The following is a 16838-nucleotide window of genomic DNA, read 5'->3' as shown; positions in this document are numbered from 1 at the left end:
AGAAGTCACAAGGGCAATCAACACCACTATGTTGTAAAAGACATTACAATGTAGTAAATGTTCTCAAACTTTGATAGGCACGAAATGCATTTAATCTTAATTAATGAACTGAAAATGATTTCCTTACAGTAGGGGCAGGTTGTCTTTACATAGAGGTTAACATGTTCTATTTACAGGTTCTGGTCTTAATACTGATACAGGTGGCTTTTATACACAAGTTTAAATTAACGTTTCACAGACAAGACCTTTATAGAGAGGTTCAACATGTAGCACAAAGACAGTCACTGACGGCCTTTATACAGGTTTAAATTAACCCTCATTATATAGAAATGAGCTTTATGAAGAGCTTCATCATGTGGCCTTTACAGACAGGTATTTTCTTTATAGACAGATATTTACTGTGAAGAGGTGATCTTTATAAAAGGTTTTACTGCATATATATTAATACATGTTTGACCAGCTTAATTTCAAATAGTTCAATCACCCAATCAAGGTAAAATCATTGATGATTCTCTTCTCCAATAATATACTTTCACCCACACCAAATCTATCAAAAAATATCATCTTCGAAATTACAGTTTTGAAGAAAATAACACTGAAAATTGACACACCTGTTCCATTATACTGATTGTCCAAGTGATACATTAACACCTGTAATTAAACTAATTTTTAACTGTAACGACTTAAAGTAGGTGTGAAAAGTTCACCAATTAAAAACTTGTGTGCCATCTGGTTGGTCAGGTCCATAGTTATGTAAATTATGACAATAATCAACTGCAGGTAATTTAACCACCAATTTACACACAGGGTCAAAGTTCAAAGCCCACAGTGAAGGTGATACAAACGTGAAAACAGCTGGCAAGTTTAACACACACAGAAAAGATCTGAACTGATGTTAAATACACACAGGGCCGGAAATGGGGTCTGCGAAAACAATTAGCAGTATATTCGGGACTGCCTTTCTCCATTTAACCATGGTGCATTTTTGCTTAGCAGTAAATGAGGTGCACATTTCACTAATTTTAGAGAGATTCTTTTACCTCCTGATACTGGGGTGAAAGAGAGGGTTATTTTTAGGCTTGCTTTATTATCTTTTCCGACCTCTAAAAAGCTAAACTGAAGCGTTGCAAAGATGTTATTTATGAAATATTTCTAATATAAATATTTTCACAAATACACAATAATAGTACTCTATAATGCTTTGGTGATTATTTGGTCAATTAAATAATAATGGTCTGTATTTTTCTCAAATTTCATACATAAATCTGTTACGCCATTTAAATTCCTTTAACTTTGTCAATTTATATATGTCTATTATGTGAGCAATATAAAAGTTTGCTTTGCTAAAAAAAATGCAAACCTATTTGTTTATTTATGTGAATATTTAAATGTTTGCCTGTCAAAGCTTGTTCGTTTACGTTGAACCCATATGTATCCTTCTCATGTCTTTATTGACTTAAAACTTATCAAACCCTCAAGTCCTTCAATCGGTGTTGTTCAAGTCCAAGATATCTGTGGACAATGTCCAGTTTTACAACACCCTCTGGTCACTTCCAGACCTAATCAGGCTAAACGTGAGATAAAATTCAGTTAATACATTATAATTGTTGACATTTAACTATTTCATAACAATTGTGGACTCTCGTCTCCCTTTGTACCACACAACAGGACTTAACGACATCTGAAAAGAAGGCTATGTTTTCTTTTAAATGTCCACAGCCAATTTGCAAGACATTTCAGATTTGTTCTAAGAGTCAGGATTACAAGCTAGGTTTTTCTTTAATCCCCATAATACCCACTTATCCATCTAAGAATGTTCTTAATCTAATGAATCATATGTATAGTCAGTTCTAATACAAACACTTCAGGAAAACCTAAATTAAGATGTTTTATGTAAGTACACCTGTCATCAGATTACAATCCGCTAGTATAATGTCACCTGTGTTTTAGACTTAATGACTTTATCATCTCAATATCGTACTAAATTTACTCAGTAAATAAAGGTAAATATACGTTTCTGTCTAGGCCTTTTATACTGGTGCTCAACACAACATAAACGTATCACCAGGGGAGATAACAAATAACAAAGACATTTCTAAGCATTTAACCAAATCTAAGAAACAATGGAGATGTAGTCCCTATACTTAATAAAGGAAAGAAAAAGTTTTGTTAAAATCAATAAATCTCAGTACAGGAATGAATAACTAAAAGGACAAGCAAATTCGTGGAATATACATCCCCCACTACCTACATATTGTAGGTTAACATTATTGAGGTTAGATTTAAACATGTGAGTATCGTGCTGTTGAGACATAATGTATAGCTTGAAACTTGAAGAAAGAAAAAAAAAGCCCTAGACCTCATTGATTGTCCGTCAATGTGCACAAATTCCATCGGTTGGCAAACTTAGCATGAGTTGGATGTGCATAAGGAATTTGGTTGAAACATCTTAACAATATCTACAGCAATTATCACACGAAAACCAAAGAATGCCCGAGATGGGTGGAAAGACAGAGGAACACAAACATTGTTATCAAGTTTGAAGGAATTTGGCTAATATTTGCTAGAGTTATTAAGCGGAAACTCCAGATAATGACATTTTTAGTTAATCAAGGGGCCATAACTCTGCCAAATAGAGTTCGGTTGTCAAACTTGGCCGAGCCCTTAATGCGTTGAACCCTGTTACTAAGTTTGAAGACAATCAGATAATATTTGCGAGAGTTAATGAACAGAAACGGCAGATAAAGATGTTTTTCTTTATGCAAGGGGCCATAACTCCGCCAAATAAAGTCTGCTGAAGTTAGTCATTGACTTGGCTGAGCCCTTAAGACATTTAACTCTGTAACCAAGTTTGAAGAAAATCGGTTAACATTTGTTGTAGTTATATTGCACGGAAACAAAGCGTGACACACAGACAAACAAACCCAAATTAATATCCCCCGTTTCGGTGAAAGCGGGGGATAAAAAGTTTAATCTAATTTGGATCATTGGAGAATATCTACCGTACCTGTATACTATGTTGACATAACTGATGTTCCATATAATTTTTGTAATCATACGCGCAGAAACAGTAATTTAACACACCAATACAGATATGTATACACAGACACAAGATTGTAGAAAGGATTTTTTTCTTTTGTAGATGAAGTGCTAGCTGCTATAACCATTAACATTTTAAGACTTAGGAGGGGCAAAAAATCCCATAACTAGCGGGAAACACTTAGAGGATTGGATATCTATTGCATACCTGACAGAAAATGACAAGATAGGTACATTCGGGTACATTTAAAGGTATACACATACGTCAGTAAAGGTATGCGATCTAGTAGGGGTATACATTTCACAGATATTTGTAGGTCAAATTATCTACCCTTGGTTAATTATGTAACCGTCAATATATGTTCATTTTATATCATAAGATTGTCTATGTGTTAGGTTAAAATATATTACAACTATTAATTCCGACCCCATGGTTAGCATTCAGCAAAAGACTAACCTCCCCCCTATTTACATCCCAGGTGCATATAAGTAGGTTTACTGTCATAGTGTTGTGTTCTGCTCCTAGCTTAACTTAAAAGAGGTATTAAAATTTTCAGACAACAACAAAATTGTCAGACAGATTTATCAGTAATCTTGCTGATATAGATTGTTTGAGCTGTCAATTGTCCGATGGCTTAAATTTTGCCCAAGAAAGTTTAACAACCACAAAAACTTATATTATTATAAGTCAGATTTTTATGTCAGGTTTATTTAATCCCAATTTATATTTAAAATTCTAAAAGCCGATATTTTCAGAAACACTTTGCTCTATAATTGCCAGAAAGTCCTAGCTGTCCTAATATGAAATGTGACCAGAGGTCATTATTATAGTATATTGACCACTTACCTCCAGCAGGGGTTCGGTCCTTGGGACACATTGCTGGCCCCGCCACCAACAAAATGTATGGGGTATTCCATAACTCAGGACATCGTACCCTGTATAACCCTCCACAACAAACTCCAAAGAAATAAAGACTTAAACCCCACAATAATCCACATCATATCATTTTGACAGTCTAGGGTAATTGATTTCCAATCCGTAAACTGTAAGACCCTCAATCCAACGATCCTCACCAAAGATATACAAAAAAATCCCAACGAAAAAATCACACCCCATCCGTCTGACACGGGGCCTTCAAATTAAAACGAAACAGTCCTGAACTGTCCTGCTCAAGAGTCTGGTGTAGTGAAACTGTTTTTCTGACACAAGCCCTTGTTTTGATAAATAGTTGTGATACACTCTAGGTCCAGGACTGGCTGTGTCTTGACAGCTAGCATCTAGTCACATTCCTTAGGACTGTCCCTACAGGAAACAGGCTATGATTGACAGTCATCTCACCATGTACATCAACTTTACCTACATTAGATATACCAGCATAGATATAGATATATATATATACCTATACTGTTCGGAGAAAATTCACATGTGACCTGGTGTTTCATTGTTTAGCACAAGGCTGAGTAGCTTGGGGCCAGACTGTTCTACATATAATACACACACCATATATACTGGGCCTACTGTATATACATACCTGGGCTTATCTCTACCTACATATACATATCTCAAGTTTAACATTACAAAATACCCCCTAGACGGGCCTCAAAAACTAACAGATGAGTGTTGAATGTGGGTTACTAAAGACTGGCCTTCAATCAATATAACTCAACATATGAGGGCCCAATTGGGGCCCATTGTTTAATTAACAGCTCATTATCACTGAAATGCATTTATAATCCCACACTGAGAGGCCCCATATGGGGCTATTGTTCAATTAAGAATCAATTATGTACATCCTGTCAAACAGGGCCATTCAATATGATCAGCCGATAATCACTCCACTTTGACATGGGACTGAGGATAATCTAGCCTTGTTTGTTTTGATTTATTTACATACTTAAGGAATGTCCAATCAATCAGGTGAACTGTAGGCAAATCATCCTTGTACGCAAATTAAAACTACGATAAGATGAATGTCAATTATGTTTATACACTTAAAAGTATTGAAACCCTTTTATAAAACACAAAATTAAACTTCTGCCATATGCATGCTGTATGCTATTTTGAAGTGTTGAACCTATATAATTGCTATTTATATAGTATTTATGCAAATGATAAAATTTATATAATTAAATTTAAATCTCTAGGCCAAATATAAATCCTACTTGCTAAGTCTATTTTGGAGGAAGATTAAAGATTTTTTCACCCAGTTTTTTTTCTTCTTATATTGATCTATTGATGTTCTTGGAACAAAACAAGAAAATTCATTTAAATCAAACTGATGAAATTTGAAAGCTGAAGTATTATATATACATACAAATGATCAAATTATCACCTGACCAAATACTTTTCGCCTCATAAACACGAAAAAAGCAATCCCACAAGGTAATAGACACATACTAAAGGGAGAATGATAGATGTTCTCAAACTCGGTGTGATATATCACATAAAACGTGCGACAGACTTCATATTTCACTGATGTAACTTCCAAATTGTTGGGCAACAAACCAAGAGTGACCTCATATATATGATGACATCATCGTCTGTACTGAGTCTATATCCAGATGTTAAGTCCCCCCCCCCATCCCCAAACAAACTAAGAAATGTGCAGTTCAACCATTCTGCACAGCAAATTTAAAAAAAAACATGGTTTGACAATTCGAACAAATCTCAATTCCCTGCTGTTAATTGTTTTCTAGGTAGGCCAGGTCTCTTGTATAATTCCTTTTGAAACAATGTGAAAATATTACGAACAAAGAGAAATAAGATGATCTTTAACGACTCCGGCTCAGGTGGGCTCAATCAGTAACCTTGTAGTGTCACTAGCTGTGACATCATCTTTATACATGCAATTGTAAGACATATTGAAAGCTTAAGACGAGGGCATTTGTTGCAGAGAGCTACAAGCTCTGCCGGTAGAAACCATCCTCTGTCACTCTCAGTCCACTAAAACCTGAAAGTATGGTACTAGGTCGGTGAGGGGAAGGGGGTTGTGTTTGGTCAACATAAATTTTAAAAAACAAACTTCCTTATGTTGGAACCTTGAGCAGGATGTTGACACATCAATCAGACACGGCAATGCTACAGTGTATTGGGGATATAGTATCAATGTACCAGTGACTCCCTAATGTTGATAACGACAAAAATGATGACTATAAACCATGAACTCTAATAAAATATCATTTCCTGATGTGTAAATATAACACATGTAATGTGTATCTAAAACGACCCCTAAACAGATGCTTTTAAAAAGTCTGTAAACAGTCTAGACAATAATGCTTCAAGCTACCCATGAAATATTAACCTACACCAAGAAACCACCAGATCTGATAAAGGGTGACGATAATGATGATAGCTGTTGATGAAACTTCAAGATGTGTAATTATACTATACCACAGAGCTGAGGAGTGTCGATAGATGTGTTAGTGTGGTGAGTGTACCAGCTGAAGTGACTCATTGCTGACCATCTATTGCTCAGCCTCTAAACAACACCTACATCAGCTTTCACAGTTACTGTACACATATCAAAATTGATTTTTTTCTGTTACTTTTTTTAAATTTATGAACATTATTATATAATTTCAATGTCAAAATGCATCAAATTTGAAACCAAACAGCAGCAATATTCATTTCTCATTTGCTTTCAGCTTTAAGGAAAAACTTTGAAAATAAACTGTTTTATTAACCTAACAAGGCTTATATTCAATTGACTTAAATAAAAATCCAGGCCAAAATGCACATTTGGACCTGCTCTGTATTGAAGGTTTGGACTTTATCTCAAAATCAGATCAATATCACCCAATATCATGAAATCAACAAGAAAACCTAATTTGTAATGAACATCAAACAGCCATTGGCTAACTACTGCTGTAAACACAGGGTAAACAGTTGTCACTGCTCTGGTGAATCACAAGGGGAGATAACTCCTACACACAAATTTCATCAAATTCAAATTAAGTTCATTTTTGTTCCATTTCAACCCTATAAGCTGTTCAGATTAAATATACACAGCTGTAACTACACAATGTTTGATAGTTGCATATCCATCCCTACAGTGTCCAGATTTTTATCAGTGGATGAGGGGGTGATTTTCCAATTTCCCATATTATGATAAAAAGAAAAAGAAATCATACAATTATGCTTGGTTTCCCCTCTATTTTGTTTAAAGTTTTGTTTTTTACTGCTATATTGGATTAATGTAACCAGGAGAATATAGATGTGTACCTGCTGTCAAGACATATCAGCTATTGTTCTCTGGTGGATAGCGCAATTCGAATGTCGGACATCTGAACCCCCGGGGCACTGATCTACCCGGGGCACTGATCTACCGATACTTAACTACAATCAGGCAACTATAGAAACAATAATGTAGAAACCGGGGTAAGTGATCTTACAAATCAAACACTTGATCATTCCAGCCACAAACTAGCCTCAGCAACCTTTGGATGTAGATGTCAATTCCATTTCAAGTGGCTGAAATAAACATCTCATTGTTCATGTTATAATGGCGGATGTTGACCAGAAGTTGCCCGTTAGGTCTATACTGACACATCAAACAATATCGACACATCTCACTACAACAATTAAGTGTACTAAGGACATGACCTTTGAGTGTTGGAAAGGTCATGACCTTTGGGTGTATATAGGTCAACATGACATGCAGACAAGTGATTATAATATGGATTAGTTTCTGCTGTCTAATTTTCTAAATATGTTAGGAAATTATTACAGGGGACTACAAAATTTGTCTAAATTTTAAACATATGTAGATCTACATAAATTTAATCATGCAAATACCTTCATTATATTTTCAATTATTTATTTGATAAATGAAATCAACTTTTATAACAATTTTAGAATTAGATTGTAATTATATGATTGAATAAATGTCTAAGCTTTCAAGCCTTTTCTGAAATCTATAACTGAGGTAATTAACTTAAGATTATATATTCTGAACGCGGGAACTTTTAATATTCTATAGTCAAGACAGACAATAATGTGACACGTGCTGATTCTAAACATAAGGTAATTAAGTGGTCATTAGATTTATGATCAGGAATAATTTAAGACAACATCATTTTACAAGGACATTAACTGACCAAACATGACCGGTCAGTGGACACACAGTGTGTGATATCATATCAACACCTGCTCAAATCTGATTGCTCATTATATTTAGCCAAAGAGAGAAATATTTATGACTCTACTGCAATTTTTTAGCTTCATTAGTAATAAAATAACTTGACAATAATAAATAACATTCAATTCATGAACGATTCGCACATCAAATACATTTTCTGTTTTGATTTAATAAAAATATAATATAAAAATTCATATAAAGTTAAGAATAATTATCTAACTATATCTTTTCATCAAAATCATTTTATGATTGGGCTTTTTTCATTTGGAAAAGTTTTTTCATAAAAACAACTTTGTTATTACTGTGTTATTAAAAAGATCATTATGTTTAATCATGATTACCAATGCGAATAGCTGAAAATGTAAAAATCTGTCTGTAATTTTGTGTAAAAATAGAAGCTGATTCATTTTAAATGAAAGACAAAAACAAACATTAACAAATCTCAAGGTCACACAAGGTCATACAAGGTCACACGTGACTTACCGATACTGAGAAGGGGGAGGGCCCCGAGCCTGTCTGTACATGTATCGCCTGCGAGTATAAATTAACTTACAGATGTATTTCTGGGACACATAATAAAATCTTTTTTTCTAATAAAACAACCAAAACATCTAACACAAAACAAAATCTTCTGTCACGTCACGCTTTCATAATCCATTGAAAAGAACAATTCTGTAATGCACATTTGATTTTTTTTCCAGTACCAAAGGGGAACACACTGGAAAACAACTCTTTCTGAAAATGTTTTTCTTTTGAATACAATGCTACAACAACAAAATTCCTGAGAAATTTCTCAATGAACCAAAATGTTTTTTACTACTATTTTCCACCAATCAGTCAAGAGTATTGGTGGCGACATAGCTAGGGTACGTCGTAGCGTAATATCTTTGATCTGCTGATACTAATCTGTACCGGATACAGGTACGAAATGCACCTCAGACATGGACAGCAATAGTCCAACCCAAGGACGGAATTCCATCCAGTTGTGTATTTGATGCAAAAGAATTTGTGACGTAAAGCTATATACCTAGAACACGATAGCCAAATACCAATTGGCTTAGGGAAATCTTCAACTCAAACATTTTCCACGAAATTTACCAAAGGTAATAGAATATTTGAGTTTTTGTAGTCTTTAGATAATTATATTGAACATTTACGATATAATTTTTTTTGCTGAATTTACAAACCTTTACAAACTAAGATGAAGGATGTTCCTAATAAACAAATAAATGAATTGACCTTCAGATTGTAATGTTTTTTTGGATGTCGATATTTTAATTCCCCTACTTAGCTAGCTGGATACACTATACACCAATGTGTATCTTTATTTTTCCATTGATACTTTTCAGGACAGTTAGGGAATGATCTGGTGAGTACGTATATATGGCTTTAGGATAGAGGATTTATTTCGATATTACGATATGGTACTATGAGACAGAGAATGTAAACTATTTGGCCTAGGGCATTGAGAAATTGTTAAAGAAAATAGGTGGGGACACCAATCAAAATGATTTCAAATTGACTATGTATTGTAACAATCATGTTGTTTATTATGCGGTGTGGCCTTGCTTTCTGTGCCCTGCTGTTTTAACTCTGACTTTGTCCTCTACTTTCTTATTGTGACATATGGCAGTTATTTCATAACAAATTGAAACAATTATTTTTGGACTTTTTAAGAAAAGAATTGCTTAACCAACGTCTACGCTATACACAGCAGACAAACGCAGAGGAGACTGAGAATTGGGTATCAGAACTTTATGGTACGATACTGTGACATCGGCCTATATACGACCAGACAGTGTCAAAGATCAACCAAAGATTACGGAGAAGATGGTCACACAATACACAATTATCTCTCAGGGCTTTTATGACAGACATTCCCCAAATGAAACAAAGACATTTTTTTTTACATTTGTACTCCGCACAATCATATCGTCTCCATATTTGAACAATATCAATTACCTTTTAGACAAATAACTGAAATCTCCAGTGTTTTTATCTATGTACATATATACGATATATAAATATATATCTCTAAATACACCGGGAAGACCCTTAAGGGTTCCTCTTCAAAGCGTGACTGTTATTTTACATGCTTAGATATGCATGACTGACTTTCGTTCAAAGGTGGGGAATAGGTCAACCAGGCCTATCTAGGTTGAGCATCAAGGTATGTAAACATATCTGTGAAATTGTCATCAGGGAAAATGTGTCAACCTTAACAAGGCCAAATGGGAATTTTATTACAAACACTTCAATGCGATGACACACTATTTGAAAAATCTACTGTAATTAGTAGGTTTTTAACATAATTAATTACAATATATACAAATCATACATATATAAGATGAATGTAAATTTTTCTAAGTACATGTCATTTTTTTTCTGAATCATAAGTACTTTTTTTAATTGATATTAAGATTAATTAGATTGAAATTTATGTATGTCATTTTACCTATACGGAAGATATTCCTGTCAGATGTTTTTAATTAATTTGGAAATTAATTGAAACATTATACTATATGGCTATTAAACCCATATATAGTGTCATTTTTATCTATCTTAAGATATTTAAAAAAATAGCAATTCAGTCTATCTTTGAGAGACATGGTTAAAACAAGGTAGACATGTTGTAATATATATTTCAATTTAACAGAAATTTTAAGAAATAATAGATGTATGCATCATTTTCTACTATTTACTGTAAGAGAGTTAGTTTTCATGGAGAATTTGAAAAATGTTATTAATACCACAGGAGTTACCTCCCTTACTCCATAAAAAGGCAGTCTTACCTTGAAGCTGCTACTTCAGCTACTTGCTGGGACTGGAAAGAATAGAAACACAGATAAGTTACAAATTATCAAGTAAATGTACATATTTAATTTATGAAGTTATAGAAATTTCTGCTTTTCATCTTGATCTGGTAGGTATTCTTGCAATAGCTAAGGTCCTACCATATTAGAAACACCTGGCCCTATCTAGGGTGGCCATCAAGTACTAAATAATATTTATAACACAAATAAATTTATAATGTACAATAAAAAACTGTATGTGTAGATTTTCAGATTCCTGATAAAATAGTGCTTCTGAAGAGATCACCTGTAAATGGAAGAGCACTTAAAAATAATAAAAAATATCATGAGACTCGAATTTTTGTTATATTTATGTAATACAATATTCAAACACTACATAAGATGTTTTGCTCTCCACCAAAAAATTATGGTAAGATAAATTAGACAATCACAGTAAAAATGAGGACGACTTACTGGATCATGTGATGCGACATCTGTGGAGTCGGACTTGCTTCGTTTATGGGCCTCCATGTCCATATCCTGTTGTTTAGAGGCCTCTGTGATGGGCGTCACTGCGTACGGGTCCACCAAGCTGATATCGGAGCTAATAGAGTGGGGCCGTTTGGATCCGTCCTGTGCTTGAGACCGAATCTTACTCCATTCCGTTTGTGGATGGGGCTGTGTAGGACGACTCATGTGAACATAATCTGACGAATCACGCGACGTTATTGACTTCGACCTCCGTAAACTTTCCTGCCGCTTGGCATATTTTTCCCTAAAGGACTGGGTTGGGGTAAGTTTTGGAGAAGATCTATCCTGCGGTGAGGAAGGCGCTATTTGTGGCTCTTCAGGTGTTGTTGCTGATGTGTCAACACTATCCGATGATCTTTTTCCAGTTTTACGTTCCACAAAGTCCTGAATAGCATTACGCTGCTTTTGTTTCTCCTTCATATAATCGCCACTTCGTCTGTTCAGGTCTTTCTGGGACTGGGACATAGAGGAAGAAATAGCACTGTTCTTAACGGAATCCGAAATTGTTTTTACTTCCGTATCGGAATCCAAATTTATATCCATTTGTGAGGTGGAAGGCAACTGAAAGTTTTGGGTATGAAGGTCACTTTGAGACTGTGTTGGAGATTGAACAGGTTTCTGCCTAGTGTCTGATTGGGAATGAATCATAGCACTATGGAAGCTTGACCGTGAGTCTCTGTTCGGAAGTGGAGGTCTGATTTCGTCGAATCCATGGCCTGACAGAGGACGGATTTGTTCTGATGCAGTTCTTTTCAAGTTTGATCTTTCAATCAATTCAGGATTTATGTTTTTTTCCATTTTCAATGGATCAATATTTGCATAATTTGATTCCTCCGACACTGAGCTTGTCGTGTTGTGGTGGAGTGACCTAGATTTGTTGACAACATCAGCCCAGCGACCTTCAGATGAATCCTCGCGAATTTGACCGAGGGCCATCCGGTTTTGGTTATTGTTCATTTGCATATAATCACCAGAGTACGACTGGGACTTGCCGTGTGCAATCTGTAGCCCTGAAGATTTTGGTCCGGCATCCTCAAGCTTGCGACAGGCCTCATCATAAGTTCCGTATGCACGTTTCATCGATGTATTTCGCCCAATACTACGGCGCTGTTGAGCACTTCCACTGTCTTGCATTTGTGACACATTTGTTGAAGACACCTCCACTTGTTTAACACTAGGAGGAGTGGTAACATCAGAATCAAGAAACACTGAATCAGATTCATATGGACTCGTACGTTGCTGGCCTTGACCTTGTGTCGCCGAAGGGATGGGAGAATTCAGCGACCCCTGGTATGAGCCAGTGGAGGACCTGTGGTCTGATCCATGTCGTGATGAAGATGACGAGTGGGAGCTCCTATGTTTGGGACGTAAATATTGCCCGTCGGAGAACGAGTCCGCTTTACTGTGCTTGGGAGCCAGAGACGACATGCTCATACTGTGCATCCGCTGGTTTGCGTATGTCGTCTGCAAGTTGGCTTCAGAACCATACCGTGTATCCTGAATACTCTTTTTGTTTGGCAATATTTTTTGGGAGTTAGATGGATCCATACTATACCTTCCCTTGTGGCCACTGACTCTGGAGTCAGAAGGACTGAACACACGCCTATCTAACTCCATCTTAGTCGAATCTATCCGACCTTGACCTTCATTGTCTAAATCCTGATAGTCTTTACCAAATGGATGTGATGTTTCATTTGGATGTATCACAATACTGTTATAAGAATTTGCCTCCCGCATCCCAGGAAACTGTCCAAACGAGTGTGGAGGCATGTCAGATCCAGGACTTGTCGCACTCACTGTAAATATACCAGAATCTCCTGAGGATCGCTTATCGATACCTTGCATTCGACCACTCATGTATTCCTGCGACAGTTTACGAATCATCGGAGCATAATTTTGTGAATCCTCCTCGGAATAATTGTCTTGAGTTTCACTGGAATTCTGACTTTTCCTTGCATCCTCATTTAATCCTTGCACATATTTTGTTCCAAAGTTAGAAGAAGACACATTCCTACCAGTTTCAATCCTTGCCTCCTTATCAGACAAATGAGCTTGGATTGATTTCTCCTGCACCACAGTATCTTTTTCCTGGATTTGAGAAGTAACATGTATACTAGTCCGACTCCCATGAGAGTTTGTATCAGTCTGGGTTCCGGTGTTGTAGTAAAGCATGTGCTTGACAATGACACCACGAGGAGTTGACATTTGTTGGAGATTTTCCGATGGCCTGTCCTTGCTCTCGCTCACAGCGGGAGACTTACCAAACAGAGGTTGATTTGATTCCATCGGACTTTGTAACGGACTTGTACTAGAGTCCACCCTTGTTTGTACAGAAGACAAACTAGCACTTTGGGATGGGGAAGCAGGATGCCCCCTGGCAGATGAATGAAGTCCTTTCCCCTGGGTATCCTTACTTTCTTGCATAGAATCATTTACCCTTGAAGGGTCAAAGGTCAAGTATTTCCCAACACGTGGATGCAAACCCGAACTTTCAGTATTAGGTGCCATCATTGATGCTAGCTTTTCCTGTAACGTTTTTGTGTCAGGAACGGGATTGTCCCGTTCTGGCGGTGACGGAATGCTATATTTAGCATCACCAATTCTGTTTCCATCCTGATCCAACAAAGGCTTTGGATATCCAGGTGAATTATTCAGGAAAAAATTGTCCACAGATTTATTTTGTTTCTTATTTATTTTCTGGCTTTGATTCCAGGTTTGCTGAATTTCTTGTGGAGTGGGACGTTTTATACTTAGCCCCTTAAAACTATTTGGTTTGTTAAATCCTGGGTCACTCTGATTCCTTTTATTGTCCTCGCCATTTTTCCTGTCCGAATCATTCAAGCCCTCATTAACGGGCTTGAGCTGAGGTTTGTAAGCCTGATTGTCTCCTGTCACAGTCTCACTCTGGACAGGTTTGTCTCTCACAGGCCACGCCCCCATCTGTGATGCAATTGCTTCCCCTGCCTCAATGTCCATATTTGGATGTATCACCGGCCATGATGGGTACTTCTCATGATTTTTCGATGAGGCTTGCACATATTTCAGACTGGACATGTCCCTAAGCGGTGGAGGTGGTGGAGAGGAGGGCGAGTGACCATCGGTTTGTTTAGAGGATGGATCCTCGCCCTCCTCTTCTTCCTTCGGAGGCAACATTCCATAGGAATGAGAATTTGTCCGTAAATCAGTCACATTCTGGTAGTCGTTCAGCTGTGGTGGGAGTGATCGTCGTTCATATTTCCTTGATGATGAAATAGGTGTTTTGATAACAGAAGTATCGTCGTTTATGTACGTATTTGATCCATGTTGTGACTGATGTGGAGAAGGTCTGGAATTATAAGAGTAACTTCCCTTATTATAGTGATCACCATACCCACCACCTGTTTTGCTATATTTCAAGTCTGTTGGGCGGTTGGGAAATTTTGGCGTATAGTTTGTGGAATTTGTAGGACTACGTGGTGTACTTGTGGAAGCGTAACCCTCATGCAGGTCCAAACCCTGTTTTGCCATTGCCGCAGAAGAGACAGGCGCCATGTGACTGTTGCCTGATGGTGACCCATGTCCATAGCCACTCTTCCAATGGTCAGCCATGTTTAAACTGGGTGAGGACATTGCAGGAGACAGGTGTCCAGAAGGATATTGAATGTGACCTTGAACTTGGTTCAGGGTCACATTGTTGCTAGGGGGGACAGAGGTTGTGACCTGCTGACCTTGAAGCTGCTGTTGCTGCTGTTCGTGCTGCTGTTGCTGCAATAACAGTTGGCGCTGGTGTTTCTGGGTCAAGTCTCCCACCGTCGCCCATCCCTTTAATTTTGCTGCTGTTGCTGATTCCATATCCTGATCTGAGTTATCCCCCTTGGCATCTTGGTTGGCATTATTTATAGACGTTTCGAGTTGATTGTCTGGAAGGCTTTGTTTCAATACAGGTTGCTGGGGACTGGAATACTGTGGGCTTTGTTGCTGTGTATTGAACTGTTGGGGAATCAGTTGTTGGGGACTTTGTGGTTTGTTGTTGCTGTCGTGAGGTGACGAATGGACTGAGCTTGAGCCACTGGATACGGATGAATTATTTTTAGGTCTACGTGTCCCACTGAAACATACAAAAAAAATCGTCATTAGAATAAAACTTTTATAAAAATCCATGATCTCCACGAAATAACACATTTTAAAATCCTCTGGGTATATCAACCAAACAATTAGTTATATGTTGTTTTTTATTTGACAGGGATGGTGTCAAAACTTGAAATGGTGCGAGGGCATTCTGTCTGTATACAGGTGTCAGAAACTGTTACCGATGTCCTCGGGTGATTTCTATCTCAACCATACTAGAGATTGTAGCATATCATTTGCATAGAGCCACACTTAACTCCTGCAGGCACGTATTGGATCAACATGAAATGATGTAATCATACAATTCAATGGAAAAGCAACAGAACAGGCATGTGAAATGTGAGAAACCACAGCATAGTGCTGACGATATATCCAATATTCATCACATCAGCTTACATAATTTGATGATTTTTTTTCTAAATATTTGTCAAACCCCCCACAAAAATTGATAGTTTATCAAAGCATGTGCTTTGAGGTATATTGATAATTCAGAACATTTTTCCTGGAAAAAAAAAATCTTCACAGGAAATGTAAACATGATCAATACGGAACATTTTTACAGGAAAAAAAAAATCTTCACAGGAAATGTAAACATGATCAATACGGAACATTTTTCCAGGAAAAAAAAATCTTCACAGGAAATGTTAACATAACTACATGTCTATTTTTTTGCATGTTTTCCACCAGGAAATATCAACGTGAATAAAGAAGCATTTCCATCAGTCAACAAATACACCTCAGGATCTGTCTACAAACCGCAATGACGATGTTCTACTGGTACTTGTTTTCCGGGAAATGAATTAGCAATTTTATCAACGAATACACATATCTTTCTATGAAACATTATCGTGAAGACATTTTACCTGTTGTCTGAGAAACAAGGCACATAAAAGAAGTACAGCAGTCTAAAAGCTGAACAGAGGAGTCCGGTACGATCCCAAGCCTGCAACCACAAATGGCTGAACAGCGCCTGTACATAGGGTTATGGCCGCCCACAACAAACATGACCACAGGATCATTACGGACCAATATAACCCTCATCTGATGATCGTAACACCATACTATAGGGCCGTAGAGTTATCCACCTTGGCTAATACACAAGTCATGAATCGAAGGTCAGGAGGTCAAGCCTTGATGTCAGAGGTAGGCACAGGAAAAACATAAATGAAGGAAATTATGATCACCAATCATTGACTACAGTTTGATCAAAACAGAATATAAGGGAGTTACG

The 16838-nt window shown here is 36.9% G+C and overlaps 1 protein-coding gene across 4 annotated transcripts in view; it reads right to left on the bottom strand.

The window, feature by feature from the left end:
• Positions 1–16838, bottom strand: part of LOC110447164 — a 207253-nt gene that overhangs the window by 45276 nt on the left and 145139 nt on the right. For 3 of the 4 annotated variants that reach the window (XM_021492674.1, XM_021492673.1, XM_021492676.1), the window contains 3 exons: positions 11444–15587; positions 10970–11001; positions 8661–8708 (listed from right to left, as the gene is read on the bottom strand). In XM_021492674.1, the coding sequence (XP_021348349.1) occupies positions 8661–8708; positions 10970–11001; positions 11444–15587 (4224 nt within the window). The remainder of the gene's footprint in view (positions 1–8660; positions 8709–10969; positions 11002–11443; positions 15588–16838) is intronic. The other variant, XM_021492675.1, reaches the window with a different exon arrangement.

Source organism: Mizuhopecten yessoensis, unplaced genomic scaffold (genome assembly GCF_002113885.1).
Source record: "Mizuhopecten yessoensis strain PY_sf001 unplaced genomic scaffold, ASM211388v2 scaffold3229, whole genome shotgun sequence".
Classification (NCBI taxonomy): Eukaryota; Metazoa; Mollusca; class Bivalvia; order Pectinida; family Pectinidae; genus Mizuhopecten; species Mizuhopecten yessoensis.
The sequence above is the reverse complement of the archived record's forward strand: the minus strand, read 5'-3'. Positions and strand labels throughout refer to the sequence as shown.